The 23164-nt window shown below is 41.8% G+C and overlaps 1 protein-coding gene across 3 annotated transcripts in view; it reads left to right on the top strand.

Annotated features, from left to right (window-relative positions):
* The first annotated feature begins 412 nt into the window (after positions 1–412).
* Positions 413–23164, top strand: part of BMP2K (BMP2 inducible kinase) — a 120343-nt gene continuing 97591 nt past the window's right edge. For all 3 annotated transcript variants that reach the window (XM_059155890.1, XM_059155808.1, XM_059155963.1), the window contains exon 1: positions 413–667. In XM_059155890.1, the coding sequence (XP_059011873.1) occupies positions 499–667 (169 nt within the window). In that variant the 5' untranslated portion in view covers positions 413–498. The remainder of the gene's footprint in view (positions 668–23164) is intronic.

Here is a 23164-nt window from a genome sequence, read left to right as displayed (position 1 = left end):
AGTGGCGGGCGGCGTCGGTCCGGCTGCGGCGGCGCCGCGGGCTGCGGTCTGGGGGCGCGCGGCCGGAGAGGTCCAGCCCACTCCCCGCCGGCCCGGCCGCCCCGCCCCTTCCCCGTCTCCCTCCCCGGCGCCGCCCCCTTCCCGGCCCGCGCTCCCGACGCGCCGAGGGGCAGCTGGGGCGCCCGGGGCGCTCGCGGAGGCGGCGGCGTCGCCCCCGCGCCGGCCCCGCCCCCTCGCGCCCCGCCCCGGCCCCGGCCCCGCCCTCCCCGCCGCGCTCTGCGGGAGCCGGGCAGCTGCAGCGGAGCCGCGGAGCGGGCGGCGGGGCCGGCGCGGTGCGCTCGCGCGCGGGATGTGAGGCCGCCGGGCCGCAGCGCGCACGGACGCTCGCACGGGCGAGGGCGGCGACCCCTCGCGGACGGCCGGCCGCGCGCCGGGCCGCGGACCCGCTCCCGCGCTCGCCCTCGCGCGCCCCGCGCCCCCCAGCGCGCCGGCGGGACCATGAAGAAGTTCTCGCGGATGCCCAAGTCGGAGGGCGGCGGCGGCGGCGCGGCGGGGAGCTCGGCCGGCGGGCCCGGGGCCGGCTCGGGCGGCGGCGGCTCGTCCGTGGGGGTCCGCGTGTTCGCCGTCGGCCGCTACCAGGTCACCCTGGAGGAGTCGCTGGCCGAAGGTAGGGGCGCGGGGGCTCGGCCGCAGGTGAGGGGGGCCGGGGCGGGGTGGGGCGGCGGCTGGCGGCGTCCGCCCGGCCCGGGGCTCGCCCGCTCGGCCCGGGGCTCGCCCGCTCGGCGCGCTCTCCCCGCTCCTGCCCCGGGCCGCGGGGGCCGTGACGAGCGGCCGGGCTGGGTCGGCCCCGCTCTCCCGGCCGGGCTCCGGTCCCGCGGCGCGAGGGGTGAGCGGAAGACGCCCTCGCGGGCGGTGCGGGGCGCGACGGCGCCGGGGACCCGCCGAGGGGCCGGTCGTGCGGGTCGAGGCTCGGCCTCCGCCCCGGTCTCCGCCCGCGCTGCGGGGTGAGGACCCTGCGGACCCCGAGGTCGAGCCGCGGTCGCGCCGCTGGGTCCCCGGGGAAGCCGGCGCCGCTCTGCGCGCTCGTGTGCGGCCGGCGCGGTCCCCGCGGTGGGTCGGCGGGAGCCCGGAGCAGCGCGTGGGCTCGGAGTCCGCTCGTCCCGTCCGGAACCGGCGTCGGACCGCGGCTGTTCGTGCCCTCGGGGCGTCTCTGGCGCTGGAGACGGGGTCGGGAGCGCGCGCGGACTCCGGCCCGCCCGGCTGCGCGTCCCGCCCTCGTCACCGGTCCCGGGCGCCGGCGGCCGATCGGGGCTCCGGCGGCGGAGCTCGCGCCGGGGAAGCGCCGCCCCGCGCTCCGGTGTGGAGTTTCCCGTGCGAGCGGCGCGCGCGGAGGCTTCCTGGAGCTGGAGCGTCTCCCGCGGAACCGGACCGGTGAGGACCGGTGAGGACGCACGGCGGGCGGTCGGCCGACCGACCGTCCTTCACGCTCCTGGTTGCGAGAGTTGGAGGGAGCGGTTCTGGCTCTGAAAGTCGGACGCTGCTGTGGTTTGGACGCAGCAGACGGAGATTCCACTTAGGCTTTCTGAAATGCCATAAACAATAATGCATTAGTGCAAAAAAAAAATCTGAAGGTTTTTGTCTATAAAATATTTAAAGAGAAAGAAATGCTGACTTATTCGGGGATGGGTGTCGTTTTACAAGCCACTGCCTCTAGTGAGGAGCCAGGCACACCTTGGAGGGGGGAGAAGGAGCCTTAGCTTTTAGAGGGATGAATATATGTGGTCATTGGTTTTGATAGATTTACTGCATGTAAAATTTCCTAGTTCTTTGTTATACCTGGATGTCAAATGTTGGTTTAGATCGAGTTGTGGCTTTTAAGAAGACATGGCTGTTAAGTTAATGCTGCACTTACACTTTGAATTGTAGTGACTAATGGAAGTGTGGCTTGAGTAGTATTACAGTCACTTCATTTCACAAAATCCCAGATGGGTTTTTTTTATAAAGTGGAAAGAAAACATTGACATTTCATCGAACTAGATTTTGGATTTGTGGCTTCTATCACTGCCCTAAGCATATCCTATCATTACCCTAAGCAAGTCATTTTCAGGAAAAGTTAAGTAATTTTGGAAAATGAAAATAAGAATTTCAAAGGGAGTGTTCATTCAGCCACAAAACATTAAAAATCAGTTAAGGACTAATGTCACTGTTAGAGTGTTCTGCTAGCTTCTGCTATAAATTTTGCCATTTTTCTTGGGAAACTCCGTAACCAAGTGCTAGGACGAAGCAGGAGCTGAAGAAGCTGTTTTGGAAGGTGGGACTTCCCTTCCCGACCCTCCAGCTCTTGGATTAGACTTTTATTTCGTAGTCGTTGGATGGGAGGGCAGACTTTCTTCCCTTGTGTATTTCTTTTCTCTTTACACATACAACTGAAATTACCCGTATTCAGTTTACTTTTTTATCCTGACAGTTTCTTCTTACTTCAAATGCATAATATCCTTTCTTTTCCAAATAATTTAGACAATTTAGACAGGATGTTTAAACACAAAGTCTGGTTCATACTCAAGAATGATCGTTCAGTAATTGACAGATACATGTGCTGAATTACAAGGTCAGGGCAAGTGGTGTGGAAAGGCATTAAAGTTTAGAGTACCTGAGTTGGGCAGAGGTATACCATTTAGTGGGACAAGGAATAAAAACAAAGACCAAAAAATGAAAAAATGAACTTGGTAGGCTCCTTTTTTTTTTTTTTTTTTTTTTTGCTTTGGGTCCTTGTTGTTTAAACAGGGCCAATATTGTAGGTGCTGTGCCCTGCCCTGAGGTGTTTTTGCTGTAGGCATCTTGTTCAGAGTGACCTCTGTAGTGTCTTTGAGTCTTCAGTAAATCTACTGTTGTTTCTCTCTGTCTCATATTCTCTCTCCTCTTTCTAAGTATAGTTGTTTGTATTTACATACTTGCCTCTCATTGTTCAGAGTAGTTGTGTTTTATAAAGTCATGGGGCAGTGAGTAAGTACTGAACCACTGCCCTTTAGAAATACAGGTGTGCGGTCCTGCAAGCCCCTGTTGACAACATTTTTGTCATTTTTGTTTTATGTGGGTTTCTGTTTAAAGATCTTTTTTAACATATATTGTTGACTCATTAAAACTGAACTTACGGCTTACAGCGCTGTAACTCATTTCTAAATAAAGCTTATCTAAGACACATTATTTTCTCTGTAAGGAACAGTGCAGCCTCCTTGAACTTAGGAATACTAGATGACACTTTGGCACTATGCTTGGGCCATTTTAAAAAATGAAATCAATAAAAAGCACAAAAATGAGAAAAACATGGCACTAAACAGATTTCAAAAAGGGCCCTTGTTTATAAACAAGGCAGAAAGGTATCTTCTTGTGTCCAGCCAGCCTTCTCAGAATTTTCAGCACTGTGCTTATGTCTGCAAATGATCTTGAAAATGCCATTGTATTGATTTTTGGGAATACAGATAAGTTTTAGTGACTACGTGAATTTACAAATATGGAGTCCCCAAATAGTGGCAATCTCCTATGTATGTATGTGTATATGTATGTATACATACGCACGCATAATATTTCTGAGTATAGATATTAGGTCACATGTATACATGTAAGTACATATTTATATATTATATATTTATTTAAAGAAATAAGCAGATTCTCGGATATATACTTATGTTGTATGTTTAAACTGTTGGGAGTAGTTTCTTCTCTGAAATAGGTACTTGTATCATTGTCTCTAGTTAAGCATGTGTATGTTTGAAATGCTTATTACACCTTATACCTTTTTAATTTCTGCTCAAAGTTTAGAGAACTAATACCGTGGAACACTTTCATGTTTTTTTTCAAAAACACTTTCGTCTTTTCAGGAGTGCATGCTAACTAAATCCAATTTGGGCCTATAGGAATCTGATAGAGCCATATGTAAATTTAAGCTTGAAACAGAGTCAGAGTGTCAAGCATATGTATTTCAGTGTACTCTTTAAATTCTAACAAAACATAGGACTGGCTTTTTGGTCACATGCTAGTCAGAGCATTTAATGTTGATTGATAAGGTTCTCAATGTGTTTGGTTCTGTGTTGTTCTAAATGTGTTTGGTACAAAGTGCTTAAATAAATGTGGAACCAGGGGACTGCGACACTATCATAATTTGTTGAGGTCATCTAATTATGAGGTTCTCGGGTCTGGATAGGAATGGTATTTTGCATACAGTTTCACGGGTAAGGATGAGACTTTCTGTCATGGGCATGGGGGTTGTTGGTGCTGTCAGTGCAGGTAACGGTGAGACCAGGAATTTGCTAGAGAGTTCTGTGGAAGGAGCTCAGTAGCTCTCCGGTTAACTGCTTAGATTAGGGTCAGTTAATATAGGCTAAGTGTTAGCCACTTCTTACTGTTAATTTTACAGGAAGGTAGTAAAATACATTTGATTTTGCCATGTAAATCAATCTGAAAATGAGGGATTTAAGCATGATACTTCATAAGCAGAAATTGTCTTGGCTTCCCAGTAACTTGTAAGTCAGTTTGTGAGAGGACAGAAGGGGAGGATTTAACAGAAATAATGACGAGTCTTACTGCCCTGTAACTACTTATGAAATGCCTTTCGTGTGCCAGGCTCTGTACTAGTCATTATTTATACAATGGAAAATGAAACAGATATTTCTCTGTCCTTGTGGAATTTCCAGCCTAATATAGAAGATAAAGGTTAAACAAAAAATCATCAAGTCGTGTAGATAATTTTAATAGTTGTCACGAGAAGAAAGCATAGGGTTTAGTGAGAAAATAACTGATTCATTTTATACTGAAGGATCAAGGAAGACCTTTTTTGGTATTTTGCCAGAGATATGAAGCATGAGAAAAATTAGGTAAAGGCAGTGTGCGAAGGTGTGAAGGTGGGGGTGGTGTGGGGTATGTCACAAACGGAGAAGTCTCTGTGTGAGGAAGTTTCAGGAACTGAAATATGCCCAGAACTGGGGAATGTAATGATTGAATCCCTTTGGAGGAAGGACCAAGATGATGTTGGAAAGATGACCAGGGTCCAGGACTTTAGGATTTTAGGTTTTATCTGAAAATGCAATGCGAAGCTACTGAAGGATTGGGGCAGTTATAGGCTCTGATTTGCCCTTTGACAAGATCATGGTGATTGCTCTGTAGAGACTGGTCGAGAGGCGGACAGATTCGATGGCTGGTTAAGATGGTGGCAGTGGGAATGGAGAAGAGTGCTCAAGTGGGAAGACCTGGTGATAGATTGGGTTGGGGGAGGGTATTGTAGGAACTGGGAAGAATGACTGATGCAGCTCTTGGGCTTGAGGTACCATTTGCTGAGATGGGGAAGAGGAGAGAAGGAACAGACTTTTTGTGGGGAGGGAGAAGAGTTAGGAGGACATCCAGGAGTTCCAGACATGTGTAGTTGAGCTGTCTGGGAGGAAATCAGCGTCAAGTGGGAAGCTGAATGTGTGGTCTGGTGCTCAGCAAAGGTGTCTGGGTTTAGAGAGAGGTATTTTTTGGTAAGTGAACATTTGGCTGTTATTGAAAGGCCCGGGAGAGGAGAATGTAGGGAGAGAGTGTAGAATGAGAAGGCTCTCGCTGAAGGACTCTGGTAGAACACTGGTCTTAAACATTAGTGTTCATCAGAATCATTTGGGGGGGCTTGGTAAGCCCCAGGTTCCTGAGCCTGAGCCCCCACGGTTTGGTTCTGTATGTCTGGGTGCGGCCCATAATTTTCATTTCTAACAACTTGCTCACTGGTGCTGCTGCTGCTGGTCCAGAAACCATACCTCAAGAAGGGCTGATTTAGAGTAAGCAGGAGCTGCAGGAGGTATGAAGAGGGCCCGGAGAACACGGTGCTTTGAAAAGGAGGGAGTGACTTGTGTGTCATCTTGATCCCAGTTTTTGGCCACACACTCACAATTACTCATGCTTAGTTATTATTATTATTTTTCTTTCCAGATTTTATTTTTAAGTAATCTTTACACCCAACTTCGGGCTTGAACTCAATCCTAAGATCAAGAGTCACAGGTTCCTTGGGCTCAGCCAGCCAGGCGCCCCGCCCCACCCCAGTTCTTAACCTACCTTCTAAATCTGAGCTCTGGTTATTTCCTGATAATACTCTGCTCCAGCCACCGTGTGCCATTCCCTGTTCCTTACCTATCACTACCTTTGCCTGTGTAAGCCTATTCGCCTCACTGCTAGTTAGGATCACTCCCTTCTTCCTATGGACATTTGTAGCTATTTTTTTTTTTTTTTAATATTTTATTTATTTATTTGACAGAGAGAGAGATCACAAGTAGGCAGAGAGGCAGGCAGAGAGAGAGGTGGAAGCAGGCTCCTGCCGAGCAGAGAGCCCGATGTGGGGCTCGATCCCAGGACTCCGGGATCATGACCTGAGCCGAAGGCAGAGGCCCCAACCCACCGAGCCACCCAGGCGCCCCCATTTGTAGCTATTTATTTGCTTTTTCCTTCTTATCACATTTAATCTTTTGTCTTGAGATACAATTATGTAAGCACGTAGAAATACTAAGGTGGTTATTATTCCTGTCTCATTTCCCTTAACAGATAGTAAAATTCTTGAGGCTAGAATTACTATTAATTGCTTTTTAAATCACACAAATTGCCTTGTCATATTAAGGACCTTCAAATTCTTTACAAAGGAAACAAATTTTGACTTAAAAAAAATTTTTTTTTTTAAATGAACACAGATGGAGTTCTTCCGTAGAATTTAAGACCTAATTCGCAAATTGAAAAGCACCGAGGGAGGGCTCTTTAGTTCTTGTCCCATCAGAGGTCTTCTGCTTAGGTCAGGGGACCCTGAATACTTGTGCGAAGACAGACTTTTTTCTTTTTTATAAACCTGCACATTCATGTTTACAGCACCTTTATTCATCAGCCAAAAACTGGAAACACGGATGCTTGGTTGGCTCAGTCAGTTAAGCTTCTGTCTGCTTTCCACTCAGGTCATGATCCCAGGGTCCTGGGATTGAGCCCCTCATCAGGCTCTCTGCTCGGTGGGGAGCCTGCTTCTCCCTCTCCTTCTGCCCCTCCCTCTGCTATGTTCTCTCCCTTTCTGTCAAATTAAAAAAAAAAAAATCTTAAAAAAACAAAACAAAACAAAAAACTAGAAACAGGAGGAGTCAGCATCATGGTAGTATAAGATGTACCTCTTTTTTTAAAAAAATGTGGGATTTATTTTTTTTAATTTTAATTCCGACATAGTTAATATACAGTGTTTTATTAATTTCAGGTGTATGGTATAGTGGTTCAACAATCACATATAAGTGAAGACAAACTTTTGAAGACAGCATTTAAGGCTAAGTGTTATTTTAGTTAGCCTCCTTGAAACCGCAAAGGAAGATAACCTCAATGTCCTCTTAGAGTTATCTTTCTCTGTTGGCATATTTTTCTTTATTTTGCAAAGGTGGCTGAATTTAAAGAAGGAAAGTATCGTTACATGCAGTTGTGTGTAATATAATTGGTTTTTGACAATGAGCTCTTTGAGGGCAGGTTCTCGTTTATCTCCGTATCTTTAGTTTCTGTCCGCAATTTTGTTGTTGTTGTTGTAGTTGAATTAAACTCTCAGAAAGCATCATTTCCTCTTTTATAAGATGGAGTTAATATTTATTATGAAGAGTAATAGTAATATGTGCTGTTAAGCAGATAATGTAGGATAGTACTTAACAGTGCATGCCAAGTCTTTCAATAAATGTGGGCCAGTTTTAGGTTCAGATTTGGTTATCAGCTTTCTGTGAAATCTGCTTCTGGATTTGTGGTAATTTGCTTGTAGAGTAGGTATTTATCTTGAATTTATCTTGAATTATAGTTGTAAACATTTTGAATTATTTTAATTAGATAAATATTTTATGTCATTAGCAATATATAACTTTTCAGTTTCAATCAGCTATATAGAATTTTTACCTTGATAGCAGCATACTCTTTGACGATGAGATGAAAGTGATTTGTAGCAAAAGACATTACATAGACTCTGACACGCTTCGCTTGTGTGATATGTTATCATTGTGGGGATAGTTCTTTGGTTGTAATTTTGATTGCTGTTTTCTCTAGAAGTGGCAGTTTTATTCAAGGACACTAAAGCAATTCCCAATTTTCAATATTTTGAAAAAAGTGTGGAAATTATGCATTTATGTCCAAAAAAGTGCTAAATTGCACTAACATCATATTTCTTTGCTTTTAGCTACAGTCAGCTTTGTTCGGTTAATACTGACTTTGTCATGCTGAGCAGTTCAGGAAGGTTGACTTTGGTTATTTAAAAAAGAGTAGAAATAAGTTAATACTTGTTAATACGTCTTTCCATTATGGGATCTGCAGGAGGGAAAAATAGAAAAGATCCCTGAAGTTACTCATGTTACGGAACATACTGCGAGGTGGAATTGTTTGTCCTTAGGTTGATTCTGGACCTTTAGTGTGCTTTACTATCTTACTTGTGCATTATCTTGTTCTCTTTAACTCCTTCTCTACCCCCTTTTTTGGGGTCAAAATTTGAAGTACATCATTTATTAGAACCTATTTGGTAGCTATCAAAAGGATTCAGGGTTTGACTTGGAATTCTGAAATTAAGAATCCTGAGTGGTGATTTCAAAGCTATAGAAAGGTTTCATCAGAAGGAGCTGTGACTGTTTATTCTTTGTTTTATCCTGGATCCATCTCGTGAATCATCCATCTACTCACAAGTCTACTATTTTTAGGAAACTGAGTTGGGAAGTTGAGTGGTTAATGACCGAACTGTTTTAAGTAGTTGGGCACGTAGTTAATTTGGAGAGTCCTTTGTCTGCGTGTATCATCTTTACAAATGAGGTCAGTCAGCATATTTCTGCTAACCGGCTCACGTCTCTCTGCAGGAAAGTGGTTGTATTGGGCTTTTACACAGATACTTTTATTTTGGAATTTTTGGTTCTTGTCTTGTAGAATTCCAGTAAAGTTTAAGGGCATAGTTTGGGATGTAGCCTTTAGAGAGGCATTTTGCAGTGAATATTATTAAAAAATATGAAACAGTTGTTGCTGCCGATTTGCCTGTTTTAACTTTTCATTAAATCTTCAAAACGGTGCCTTCTTGGAGGCAGCTATTAAAAAAAAAAAGGGCAAAACTTGGAGCTGGGCCAGCTGATATTCTGTTACGCTACTGACTTGCATTGTGACATTTTGATTTCACTCTCCTTAAGAAAAAATGAAGTGGATAAAAATGAATCTGTAACATCTTTTTCCATTTTAGCATTCTCCCATTCTGTTTGTGTAATGGATTCTTCCTGCTTCTCTGATCTGAGAGGAGCTTGGGAAAGGAGGGATAAAGATAACAGTTTTAGGACCGAGACCATAATGAAAGGATTATGTGTGATAATCATGCATCTGAGTTCTTTGACAAGTATAGATTAGCAATTTATTTTTTTATCCCACAGTATACAATTATTTCTTAATCCTTGTGAAAAAGTCCTTTCTAGGAAGTTGCCTTATTTAGTACCCTTTAAGATAAGGGGATTGGTGCTCAGATAAAATCCTGTGGCATTTCAGAGTACTATTTAGTTTCAGAGGATATGCCACCTTAATAGATTCTTTTATCATTTTAATCCTTTGTGTTCTCCAAGTGACTCATATTTTGGAGGGTATCTGGAGGTAAAGAAATTTTCGTGTTTTTCAAGTTTTATTTTGGAAAGAATGTATAAGGAAGAGCTACGACAGTACTTTGTCTTAAACAGTACTTTCTCTTAGTTCGTGGATTGAAAGTTTACCCGTGCAAATATGTGAAGAGTTGGCGACTTTTGTTTCCAGTGCTGTCAGTTCTAGTTTGGACCCTCCCCCCACCCCCGACCTTTTTAAAAAAATATATTTTTATTTATTTGTTTGACAGAGAGCACAAGCAGGGGGAGCAGCAGGGAGAAGGGAGAGCAGGCTCTCCCACTGAGCAGAGAACCCGACGTGGGCCTCAACCCCAGAACCCTGGGATCGGACTCCAGCCAAAGGCAGCCTGCTGAGCCACCCAGGCTCCCCTCTAGTTTGGGGTCCTTACTAGCTCTTACAGAATTGGGTTTTCACTCAGACTGTTCCTCCCCTTTTATTTACCAAACCACCTCTTGTATTCCTCCCAGTTTTTCTTCCTGAAGTGGACTTCTGATCATTTGCCCAACTCATTACTCTGGGATTCAAGGCCCCTGTGCGGTGGGACCCCAATGCCCAAATCATTACTCTGGGATTCAAGGCCCTGTGTGGTGGGACCCCAATGCCCAACTCATTACTCTGGGATTCAAGGCCCTGTGCGGTGGGACCCCAATGCCCAACTCATTACTCTGGGATTCAAGGCCCTGTGCGGTGGGACCCCAATGCCCAACTCATTACTCTGGGATTCAAGGCCCTGTGCGGTGGGACCCCAATGCCCAACGCAGGTCTTAATCTCTCTCTCACTCCAACCCTAGGACTTGACATTTCCTGTGCTTTACTCTTGCTTTGACATTCCTGTTTTTCAGTTTATGTTGTTACATTGCCTGGAATGCAGACACCTGCCTCCCCACTCTATTTTAAATGTATCTTGTAGGATACAGTTAAAATACAGTTACTTTCTTGCAGTCTTTATTTTTCTATGAAACCCCTGTGTGCAACCAAGTGAGGGTAATCCTGCCTTCCTCCGAGGCTCTGTGTTGTAACTGTTGCTCCTATTGCCCTTACTTGTGGCAGCTTTGTTCTGTTCGAAGACAATGTGTAATACAAAGTTTCCTCTACTGCAGGATTAGAAGTTCCTTTAAGATTTGACTTGTATCCATCTTATCTCTTATCTCTTTTCTCTTAGGGTGCTGTACTCATGTAGGTATTTAGTACATTTGTAAGAGATTAAATTTTTGAACTGAAAAGCAGCCAGAGAGGCCTGTAAACATTTACTATAAAACAATTGGAGAACAACATACTTGACATATCCAAGTTTGGTTGATGCTTGGGAGTAGGTTGGCCCCATTTTTCAAGTTATGTCCTTTTACAGAAACTGAAATAAGTAGAGATATTTGCTGATAATACAGGTACAGCATTATCTAGATGAATGAAAAAAAAATACTACCAGATTTATTTCTGGATTCCTGGCCTGTTTCATTTCTGTAGTTATTACACAAATAGTCTATCTTTGTTTTGTGGGTACTGCGTTGCTCCTCTTACTAGGTGTGACTCTCCACAGTGTTCTAGCCGAGTTCCCTTGACCCATGTCGGCTTTAGAGAGAGCCACTACTGTGGGACAGAGAGGATAGACAGGACTAAAGTATGTGCTCCAAATACCTAATCTTACAGTGACAATGTTGGAAATGCTCAACTGGCTATGGGTTTCTCTTGAGAGGTTGATAGTTACCAAGGCTTAATGGGAGAACTGCTGTCTGAGAGAAAGAGAATGAAGAAGAAGGGGATCTCGTATCCTCAGTGCCCTGGGGAAGAAACTACTCGATTATGACCTTGCGGGACCCCTCTAACTAGTATGTCTAATATTGGAGGTGCTTTTCTCAGTAGAGAGACTTCAGTTTTCTTTTAGATTAGGGAATTTGTAAGCCTGGCATAAGAGACCAGAGGGAGCAAACCAAGGCTTCATGCAGTTCTGTTAATAACTAATCATTATCACCCTCGACATTCTGTTCCTTCTTTGGTTTGGGAGAGAGGTTTCCAACACACCACTTCCCCTGTCTAATTGCTGTGTTTACTTATTTTCCTTACTTTTTTTGTGCCTGGGTTATTGTTAGAGCTGGCTGGAGCTTTTTACACTTTTAAGTATTCTCTTTTGAATGAGATTGTGTGTGGTTGGTCTAGATTTTACTACTCATTCTGGAATCATTAAGATATTAGTATTAAATAATTTACATATAATATAGTAAAATATTTTACTTAATGAATATTGTCAGGACTCTTATTAGGGAGTGGGATTATGCATCACTGGCCATGACCCACTTTTTCATTCTCTTGCCTGCGTAACAGAATCTCTCCTACTGAATGTTAATGGTCTATTCTTTGTATATAAAAAAATGATGGCACTGACTCATGATCAATAGGACATAGGTTTTGAGTTCTTTTTCCAGAAGTAGGATGTGTATATGCTCTCTATACATAGGCCTTTAATGATCTCTTCTCTGATCAATAGGAGAAGTTTATAAGATAGTTTATTGGTGTTGTAAGCAATAATGAGATCTGAAGAGTTTTGTTTTGTTTTATTTTCTTACCAGCTAGCCTAGTTCAAATCCTAGTGAATAGTTAACTGTTAATTTTTTATCTTTTAGCAAAATATCGTTTGTATAATCCAAACGAGGAATTCTAAGGATCTCAATTCAAATTGATATATATTTTTAAAATATACTGAAACTAGCTGTTAGGGGTGACAACTCAAGAAATGTTACAAATCCATGAGTTTTTTTGTTTTTAAGTATATGTTGTGTTTGTGTCACTTTGCTGATGGTACTCTGTCCTTGCGCAGTATTGGAAGCGAGTTTGCGAGGTGCTGTACGAATCCGTAGTGTTCAAAGTAGAACGGAACTAATGGCCATATGTTGTGGGGTCAGTTCATTGATTTTTGTTTTTTGGAAAACTGAATACAGGGCTGAAGGCGTTGGGTGGTGTACACGAATCTAAATGAGGGTAAGGTCTTCTTGACTTCCTTCAGAAAACATTTTGAAATATTATTCTAACTGGTATTGTTGGATTAACAGTCTTTCTTTTAAAATGCTAGTGCATCCCAGAGTCACACTGTTAGTGTTGTGGAGGGAGGAATTTAGGTCTTGTGACTTCAAACTCTTTCCACTACATGTGGCTTCCTTAACTGGCTCCTGTGCACATACAGGCATTGGCTTTTGATTGCAGTGGGGACTTTAAGGAGGCTTAAGGGACTGGGGGGCTTTTACTGTTCTGGAGGCAGCTGGAGGATTCGTGGGTGCCTGCAGGGGCTGAGGTGGAAGGCGGTGCTCCCAGCCAGCTTGGAGTTAAAGCTTTCCCCTTCGCTTTTCCCTGAGACCATCAAACCATGCGGTGCAGTTGTTTAGGACGTCAGGATTCATTTTACAAAGTTTAAACAAAATTTTTACAAAGTTTAAAATCGCAGTTATCCCCTAAATAAAATTGCAGCTTACCCTAAAATGAGTCTCTTGTCTCGGCGTAGAAATGTTCATTCGTAAATGAAATAATGTATTTGCGAACTGTAAAGTAAGTAGCATAAAGTTGCATGACTCTAGCTCCTTCAGTTGAATGTACCATGGCAACATCTAGAACTGCTATAAAACACGAGGAAAGTGAAAGAAGAGACGAGCTGAATTCTTATTCTCTACTTCCTTCGGTTCCTGGTTCAAACTTAGGAACTTTAAGGCTTAGTGCTGTCATGTCAAATCCCTTTTTGCATTCCATTTAACAAATTTGTGCTACATGTATTTAAAATAAAGAGGAACAAGGTTTTGGCAGATTTTCATATTATTAGATCATGGTACAAATACATTTGACTTACACCTGGAATAATGATCTTCTGAGTGTTTGCAGGAGAAATGAGTGCCTATGGCATCATTAAACAGTTTTCTTAAAAATGACATGACAATGCTTCTTTGATACATATGGCATATTTTTATACACATACAGGTGAAAAGTCAGAAGAGTTCTTGATATATGATTTAAAAATATTAAAATTTCTAAATTTTTTGGTTAAAATGCTACAGTTATTCCTGTCATTATCAAGAAGCATATATCTAGTGTCTCGATTTTTCTGAGTAGGAGAGCTTTTTAAAATTTTTTAATTTTATTTTATGTTTTAATTTTTAAAGATTTTATTTATTTATTTGACAAGGAGGAAGAGGAGAACAAGCACAAACAGGAGTGGGTTGGAGAAAGGGGAGGAGGAATGGTGGAGGGAGAAGCAGGGAGCCTGCTGTAGGGCCTGTTCTCAGGACCCTGAGATCATCACCTGAGCCGAAGGCAGATACTTAACCGACTGAGCCACCCAGGTGCCCCTAGGAGAGCTTTTTTTTTTTTTTTTTTTTTAAATTGAGATATAATTGACATAAACAGTTTCAGGTGTATAATATAATGATTGCATCTTTGCACAAATTGCAAAATGATCACAGTAAATCTGGTTAACATCCATCATTCATTTTTAGTGTAGTTACAAATTTTTTTTCTTGTGATGAGAACTTCTAAGATCTACTCTTTCAGCAACTTTCAAGTATAGAATACAGTATTAACTACAGCTGGCATGCTCTGCTGTACATCTTGAAGCCTTAGAGCTTTTTTGTATCAAATTATACCCCCAACCCCATTCTACCTCTGATTATGTCTCTCCTTTACTCCCAACTTCAGAGGCTGTGTCCCTGATTTATCTAATCTGCCCTGTTTCTTTCTCTATCAACTATCTGATTTTTCTTGTTTTCTGCTTGTTTTTAAAATTCTTATTATATCTCATGTCTGCTCAGCATTTTTAAGCCTATTTGTTTCTCTCATCTTAAAAGGTCAAATAAAAACAAAACTAGAACTAAGTGATCTTTTATGTTTCTTTTTCTTTTCTCCCCCCCCCCCCCCAACATTAATTGGCTTTTCAAAAAGAACAGGCTCAGTAATGGTTCTTAAAATACGGCTTGTGGGCCCCAGGAGGAAGGATTCCCCAGGGCCCTTCGAGGAGTGCTTTCAGGTCAGAATTATTTTCATGATGCTACCAAGACATTTTACACTGCATTGGCATTTGTGTTGATGGTCCAAAAGCAATAGTGGTGGTGGTAAAACTTTTATAATATCTTACCACAAATCAAGACAGTTTGCACTCAGTTTTTTTTATTGTTTTTTAAAAATTAATTAATTAATTAAATTTATTTTTTTAAAAAAGATTTTGTTTATTTATTGAGAGAGAGGCAGTGAGGGAGAGCATGAGGGAGAAAGTCAGAGGGAGAAGCAGACTCCCCGTGGAGCTGGGAGCCCAATGCAGGACTTGATCCCGGGACTCCGGGATCATGACCTGAACCGAAGGCAGTTGTCCAACCAACTGAGCCACCCAGGTGCCCCTGTTTTTGTTTTTAAAGCCAGTTTCCCTTAAGAATATCCTGGATAAAGGTGTAAAAACCCTATCAATCTTGGCTGCTTGAGTACATCTTTTTTTTTTTTTTTGGTTGTGGTAAAGTGTGTATAACATAAAATTTACCATTTTTATCATTTTTAAGTTTACAGCTAAGTAAGTGGCATTAAGTACACTCACATTGCCATGTGACCATTACCACTACTGATCTCCAGAACTTTACTTTCTCTAACTGAAACCCAGTACCTATCAACCACTGTTTCCCATATCCCTTTTCCCCCAGCCTGTGGTAGACACTGTTTTACTTCCTGTCTCTATGAATTTGAGTATTCTGAGTGCATCTTATAATAGAATCACCCAATATTTCACCTTTTGTGTCTGGCTTATTTCACTTAGAAATAAAGTTCATCCATTTTGTAGCATGTATCAGAATTTCCCATTAAGTGAATAATATTCTGTTGTATGTATATATCACATATTGTTTATTCATCCATCAGTGGGCACATTTGAGTTGTTTCTACCTTCTGGCTATTGCAGATGTTGTTGTGAACATGAGTGCACAAGGATCTTTTCAAGCCCCTGCTTTCAGTTCTTTCTAGTATATATCCAGAAGTGGAATTGCTGGCTTATGTGATACTTCTGTGTTTAATTTTTTGAGGACCTACATTCTATTTTCCATAGTAGCTGGATTTTTATTTAAAAATTCCCACCAGCAACGCACAAAGGTTCCAATTTTTCCCATCCTCACTAAAACCTGATATTTTGCGTTTTTAAACTTTTTATGAAAGTCCATTCTAATGGATGTGAAGTGGCATGTCATTGCAGTTTTGATTCATATTTTCCTAAATATAAGTGATATCGAACATCTTTACATGTTTTTATTATTGGCCGTTTGTAAGTACACATCTTTTTAATGTATGAAGAAGCGGGAAGTGTACACAAAACACGTGCTGCATAATGAAGTATGATAGTATAATGGAGGAAAAGTGTGTGGGTGATTGAGTTGTGTCCTAGACCAGCTGCTTTTACATAGAACACTATTTTTATTTGAAAGAATGACTGACAGACTATGATTCATTTAGATCTGGGTATTTGGCAGATATTTTCACTATTAAGTAAGGCTGTCACTTCAAGGAAAACACCTGACAGATGTTATTAATGATGGAATTTGAGCTTTCAAAAAGAAAATAAGAATTTTGGAAGACTGTATTTGCCATTGTGGACTTGACAGCTTCCCATTACATAGGCTTTTCTGAGGAGATAGATGATAATGTTATTTTCTTTTGAAAAAATTGTGTAATGGAAGATCTCTTTAACTTAATGAACTGATATAATATTTTCCAAACGTATGATGTTACAAATGTACAGTACGAAACTGACCATTGGATTTTAGTTTAACAGTGCGAGAATTTAGTGATACTTGCAACTAACCTTTAAGAAACTACTGTTTTGTTTTGCTGTAATAGCGAAGAAGAATATCTGTACTTATTTGAAAAGACTATTAAGATACTTTTCACCTTTCCCTCTGTGTATGCGTGAGGCTAGATTTTGTTCATATGCTTTATTGGGCCCAAGCATATGATAGGAGATTTACTGCAGAAACGATTATGAGAATCCTGCAGTCTTCTCCTAAGGCAAATATTAAAGAGCTTTGCAAAAATGTGAAGCATGCCATTTTTCTCTCTAAATTTTTAAGAAATAACAACTATTTATTTATGTTGACAAGTCATGTCTATTATTTTAAATGAGTTAGTAAAGATTTAAAAAATTCTCAGTTTTAATTTCTAAAAATTTATTTTGGAGAGAGAGAGTATAAGTGCATTTGAACGTAAGCATGGCACGAGGCAGCAGGGAAGGGAGAGGGTCAGACAGACTCCACACTGAGCGCAGAGCCCAACGTGAGGCTCGATCTCACGACCCTGAGACCATGACCTGTGCCAAAATCAAGAGTCGGACGCGTAAGCAACTGCACCACCTGAGTGCCCCTCTCAGTTTTAATTTCTAAAATGGTAATATGGATTGATACGACCATAGGAGCAAAAGCTCTCTTGGGTCTGTGATGGATCCTGAGCCCAAAGGGCTCAAGAGTTGCTGGATGGTGTATAGTTTAGCAAGACTGTCTAACACAGTCCACTAGCTGCATGTGGCTACTTCTTGAAATGTGGCAGGGCTGAATTGGAGTGTGTCACATATGTAAGATACACATGGGATTTCAAAGCCTTAATGTGAAAAAAGGAATGTAAAAGATACTATTAATATTTAATATTGCTTACATGTTGAAATAATAGTATTTTGGTTGTATTGCATTAAATAAAATGTATTATTAAAATTCACCGTGTTTGTCCTCTAGAAAATTTGAAATTGCTTATGTGTCTTATTACATTTTGTTGGACATGTATCGGACAGTACTTGTCTGGACTGTGCAGTTTGTATGGACGCTACACTTCGCAGTTGGGGTAGTTCACCTGGGGTTCATTGACAGCCATGTGCTTTTTTCTTAGGCAGGGGTTTATGGCTTTCATTGTATTTCCAAGGGACACATGACCACAGTAAAAGTAGGAACCGCTGTAGAAACTGGAGACAACCTGTTAGAGTTGCTGCTTGTAGTTACTTGGGTACTGTTAGTGGCTTGGATCTGGGGCAGTCTCTTTCTCAGTGGTCGGCTGGGCAAAACCTGCAGTGTGAGGGGTGTAGTGAGATGCATTCTCGGCTTCTCGCGTTGGAACTCTGAATGTTCACACAGAGATGTTTCTATAGAGGGGCATGAAGGCACGACAGCGCTGTTAGAATAGAGTGCAGGTTGACCTGAGTACCTCATCATCAGATGGAGGATTGTTTGTGAGGGGAAATACTCTGAAAGCCAGAGTGTGGATAGGAGCTGTCAGAGCAGAATCCACTACAAATTGGGGGATTTCCTACATGTCATGTTGGGAACCGTGATCGATTGAGGAACATTTTTCAGTTGAGCATTCATAGAGGTTGCAAATAAAATGCATATTATTTGGTTGTACAGTATAACCAATACAAAACATGTATTAAAATAAAGTAGTAATACATTCCAAAGATGAAGATACAGGGTGCTTGTTTACTGTGTATCCCTAATCCTCAGTGGGATGATATAAAGGAGCCACGGAATTGGATTTGTGGATTAAGTGGTTGCATGTTTTGCTTGAGTTACATATGTGATGCTGTTTATGGGATAGATTTCCCGACGAATGTTGTCAGTTCTTATCTAGAAAGTCTTCCTAAAACAGTGAAATTTCAGGGCCCGCTTAAGTGAAAAAAGAAGGCTGGATTGAGGGTATATCAAATATAATTTCATTTCAACCCTTTGCCACCTCAGTGACAAGTGCCCTTACTGTATTGTTCATCACAATGTGCCACAATATTTTTGTTTTTCTCCTCCCGAGAGACTGTAAACTCATACATACCGTGTCCTACTTAAAATGTGTTCCAGAACCTAGCACAGCCACTTACTAGAATTTGTTGGAGGGGCACCTGGGGGGCTCAGCTGGTTAAACATCTGATTCTTGATTTTGGCTCAAGTCATGATCTTGGAGTGGTGAGATGGAGCCTGCTTAAGATGCTCTCTCCCTCTCCTTCTGCCTACCCCCAACCCCCACATGTACTCTCTAAAAAAATTGTTGGGAAAAAAAATAGGAAGAGCCTCTATCTGATGGTTAGCTAATTGTAGTTCGGGTGAGATGCAGGAGTGTGGTAGCTGGGTGAAGAGACCATAGGAGGCTGTCTGAGAAGGCGGATGATGGATGGGTCTTGGAGTTGCAGAATCCCAGACCTTATTGAGGTAACTGGGAAAAGTTTAAGATGTAGGTTTCTGTTTTTACCCTCACGAAGCCAAAGAGTCCCAAGAAGAGGTTAGTATAATGCTGAATTTGGGAAGAAAAGACAAATTTAATAGCAGTGTGTAAGAATTGGCTAAAATTTTGGTGCTTTTCAGTTCTGCTATTTCTGGTGAGAATGAAACTGTGAAATGGGTGAGAGATGATTGAGACCCTAAGACCCAGGCTTATGAATGGAGGAGTTTTGAAATGTAAGAAGGGGAGAAAAAAGTAGTTAATGCAGTTATGGAAAAAAAAAAAGAAAGCATTAAACATCTAAGATCCGACTTTCCCTATAGGAAAGAAAATGCGGATAAAGATGTCATGGCTGGAAATAAAGGAAAATCAAAAGATGGCGACTTCCTGCGGTCTCATGAATGGGGGTGATGATGCGGGACCCTTGGGGCTGGTGCTAGAACAGGGAAGTTCAAGAGGAATATGAATGTCCCTTTACTTGAATGGCTTTTTTTTTTTTTAAAGATATATTAATTTTTTAAAACATTACCATTCTGGAGAGCCTTATTCTTTAACACACTGGTTATCAAACTAATAAGTATGTAAATCATCTGGATGTTTATTAAAATACACACTCCTCTCTGCTAGATCTGGATGCAGCATGAGGTTCTGCACTGGGTCAGCTTTCCAGGGATGCCAGTGCTGCTGTTGCCACAGGTCGCATTCTCCTCTAGCCAGTCTCCTAAGATGGGGAGAAAAAATACCCCCCAAAGTGGTCAGATCAGTTCATGAATACAGGTCTCCCTTGACTTATGATGGGGTCCCATCCCCCCAAACCCATTGTAAGTTGAGGATATCATGTTAAAACTGTAATACACCTGCCTCCTGAATGTCATAGCTTGCTGTGCCTGCCTTAAACGTCCTCAGAACACTTGAGCATTAGCCTCCTGTTGGACAAGATCATCTAACACAGAGCCTGTTTTATGGCAGAGTATTAAATATTATGTGATTTGCCAAATACTGTCCTGAAAGTGGGGAAAAAAAGAGTGGCATGTAGCGGTACTGGAGGGTTGTGGGTGTGTCGGCTGTTTACCCTCATGATTGCCTCGGCTGACTGGGAGCTGCGGCTCTGCCATGGCCAGTGGCAGGAGAGGGTATCGTGTCACATACTACGCGCCGAGGAAAAATGCACAGTGCCAGGTGGGATGTCTAGTCTCTGCTGAATGCATTTTGCTTTGGCACCATCGCAAAGCCGAAAAATGGTTGAGTTGAACAAGTAAGTCGGGGATGGTCTGTATCTGCTTTGTTAATGGCCTTCAGGTCAGACTTTAGTAGATAACAGGACTAATGCAAAGGTTCTTAACTTCATACGGTGCTTATTGAAGAGATTCCTGGACTTGAATCACAGAGAATTAATCCTCGGTTTAGAGAAGGGTCCAGAACACTTCAGGTTTAATAAGCATGCCATAAAATTCTGCAGTTGAATTTAAATCGGCATTACATGAAGACTCTGTATTATCTCGGGACTGTAGGTGAGGAGAGGTCCGACCTGTTGATAGTATTGTGTGTTGCTTTCCAGGAACACACTGTGTCTGTCCGTTTGGTTAAAACTTGTATGTTTCTTAGTGAAGTTTTTCTTCATTTCGGTCCTGCAACTTCATATGCTTAGTCCTGTGTGCTCTATATTATATTGTAAATGGATTGTCCATCTCACCAGTACAATTTTTTTTTTCTTTTGATTTTTGGAGAAGATAATTTGCCTTTACTTAGGAGTATATTCATAATACTTAGGCACGAGGAATCAAAGCTATAAAAAGACACGGACTCTGTGAAGATCTTGCAGTTTGGTCTTTTTTAAAGAACTGGTTTCCCCAAATGCAGGTAGGTCAGTAGAGGAAAAACAAATTAAAGTTATAAATGTGAGAATGATAAATCCTTTAAGATTTTGCTTGAAAGAAACAAGGGAAAGGGACCTAGTACTTCCTGAGTGCCTGTGAGAAAGTAGATTGTACTGTTTCAGAGGCTTTCTTATCTTAATACATGGGTCCTTTAAAGTCAAAGGGGACAGTCCATTAAATATTTTTTAGGTTATGGGAATACTTTTACAAGTATTGTTAGCATATATAGAACTGTACCAAGGGAAGAAATAACTCATCTTCTTTCTTTGCATAGCTTATTAAAATTGCATTTTTATAAATCATTTCACTCTGAAAAGAATTTGTTCTTAGAAAAGCTATGATTATGTTCTTTCAAAGGTATGACTGTTTCTTGTAGTAGTCTCTGAACAGAGCAGTGCAGGTGGGCAATATTGTTATTTATTTGTTTTTTAGGTTAGTTTCAGGAGTAGAAGTTAGTGATTCATGAGTTGCATATAACACCCGGTGCTCCTTACATCATGTGCCCTTCACCCAATTATCCCCAACCCCCCACCTCGCCCCTCCCCCACGCATCTCCCCTCCAGCAGTGGTCACTTTGTTTCCTAGAGTTCAGCGTCTTTTATGGTTTGCCTCCATCTCAATTTTCGGCTTATTTTTCCTTCACTTCCCCTATGTTTATCTGTTTTATTTCCTAAATTTCATATATGAGTGAAATCATATGTTATTTGTCTTTCTCGGACTTACTTCGTTTAGCATAATACCCTCTAGTTCCATCCACATCAATGTAAATGGCAATATTTCATTCTTTTTGATGGCTGAGAAATAGTCCATTATGTAGATGTGTATATATATATGTATATGTACACACACGTGTGTATTTATGTAAAGAGGATGTGATCTATGTATATATATATCTATAGCTATAGTTATATCTAGTATCTTTTTTAACCATTCATCTGTTGATGGACATCAGGGCTCTTTCCATAGTTTGGCTGTTGTGGACGCTGCTGCTATAAACATTGGGGTGCACATGCCCCTTCAAATCATTATGTTTGTATCCTTTGGGTAAATACCAAGTAGTGCAATTGCTGGGTCATAGGGTAGCTCTATTTTTAACTTTTTTGAGGAATCTCCATGCTGTTTTCCAGAGTGGCTGCACCAGCTTGCATTCCAGGGAGACAGTATTTTTGAGGAAGTGGTGCCTGGAATTCTCTTACCAAAGAGTTTCATTGAAGTTCTTATTAACTAAAAAGTGCACAAGACCACTGTCATGTTCTTTGAAGTAAAATATATTCTGAAGTAAATCTACATGTCTTAAAGATCCACAAGCTGAATGAGATTACTACAGCTTGCAGTTATCAAGCACTGGGTATCAGTGCTTTTAAGACAGAACTTGTTATGTTTTAAGTGGTACTTGTTTTGTCTGAAATTGTAAGTGTCTTTTTTTTTTTTTTTAAATTCTTAAAAGATTTTATTTATTTATTTGGCATACAGCGATCACAAGTAGGCAGAGAGGTAGGCAGAGAGAGAGGGGGAAGCAGGCTCTCCACTGAGCAGAGAGCCTGATGCGGGACTCCATCCCAGGACCTGAGATCATGACCTGAGCTGAAGGCAGAGGCTTAACCCACTGAGCCACCCAGGTGCCCCTATAAATGTCTTTATAGACCATTCTAACAGGTAAAAATATCAGTGGTGAATATTGTTAAATTATTTTATATAGACATATTTTGATAGAGACTTCCAGCTAAGAGGACTTTCTCCTGTATTGAAATTTAATGTGGAAGCCCGTTACATAGACATTTTAAGGACCAGAATTCAGAAAACATTCTGTTGCATGTTTCAATGAAAGTAGTAAAACTTAATTTTCTTTGGAATTGTGTATTTTGTTCTGAATCTAATGAAAGTTGTATACATACTGTACTTCTGTTTGGTTGGATATTCTTGTACCGATGCAAGTATTTATGTGTACGTGTGTTTAAAGAGCTCTATGTACATTTTTTTCTTTTTTTCAGTGTGATGGGCTTTTCTATAAAAGTACATAGATGTTTTTAGGGCTGTATCTAGTGTTATCTCTGAGTATCAGAAGATTTGACCAAATTCTTCCTTACTGAGGTGCTGTGGTCATATTGTGTACCACGGATGGCTTAGAGGTACGCCGAGATGGTTCCTCCCCCGCCCTCAAAGTAGCTTCACTGTCGTTGGCGGTGGGGGGCGGGTCCCTGCGGGTTATCTCACACTGAAGGTGGACTCCCATCATTTTCCCCTGGGACCAGCCAAGTAGTTGGAGAGCATGACTGGATAGTAATACTGGAGGGTTTTCCATTAGTCGGACTAAATCTGTACTTCTACTAAAGTACAGATTTGATCAAAGGAGTATTAAGCCCGGGGAGTCATGGAAGCCGGGGAGAGGGAGAAACTGTCCTGGGCCTGACAAACCTTATGAACCCAGAAACAAACGTGAGCTATGTGTGGGAAGGAGGAAT

Source organism: Mustela lutreola, chromosome 1, assembly GCF_030435805.1.
Source record: "Mustela lutreola isolate mMusLut2 chromosome 1, mMusLut2.pri, whole genome shotgun sequence".
NCBI lineage: Eukaryota > Metazoa > Chordata > Mammalia > Carnivora > Mustelidae > Mustela > Mustela lutreola.
This window is presented reverse-complemented; position numbering and strand designations above follow the sequence as displayed.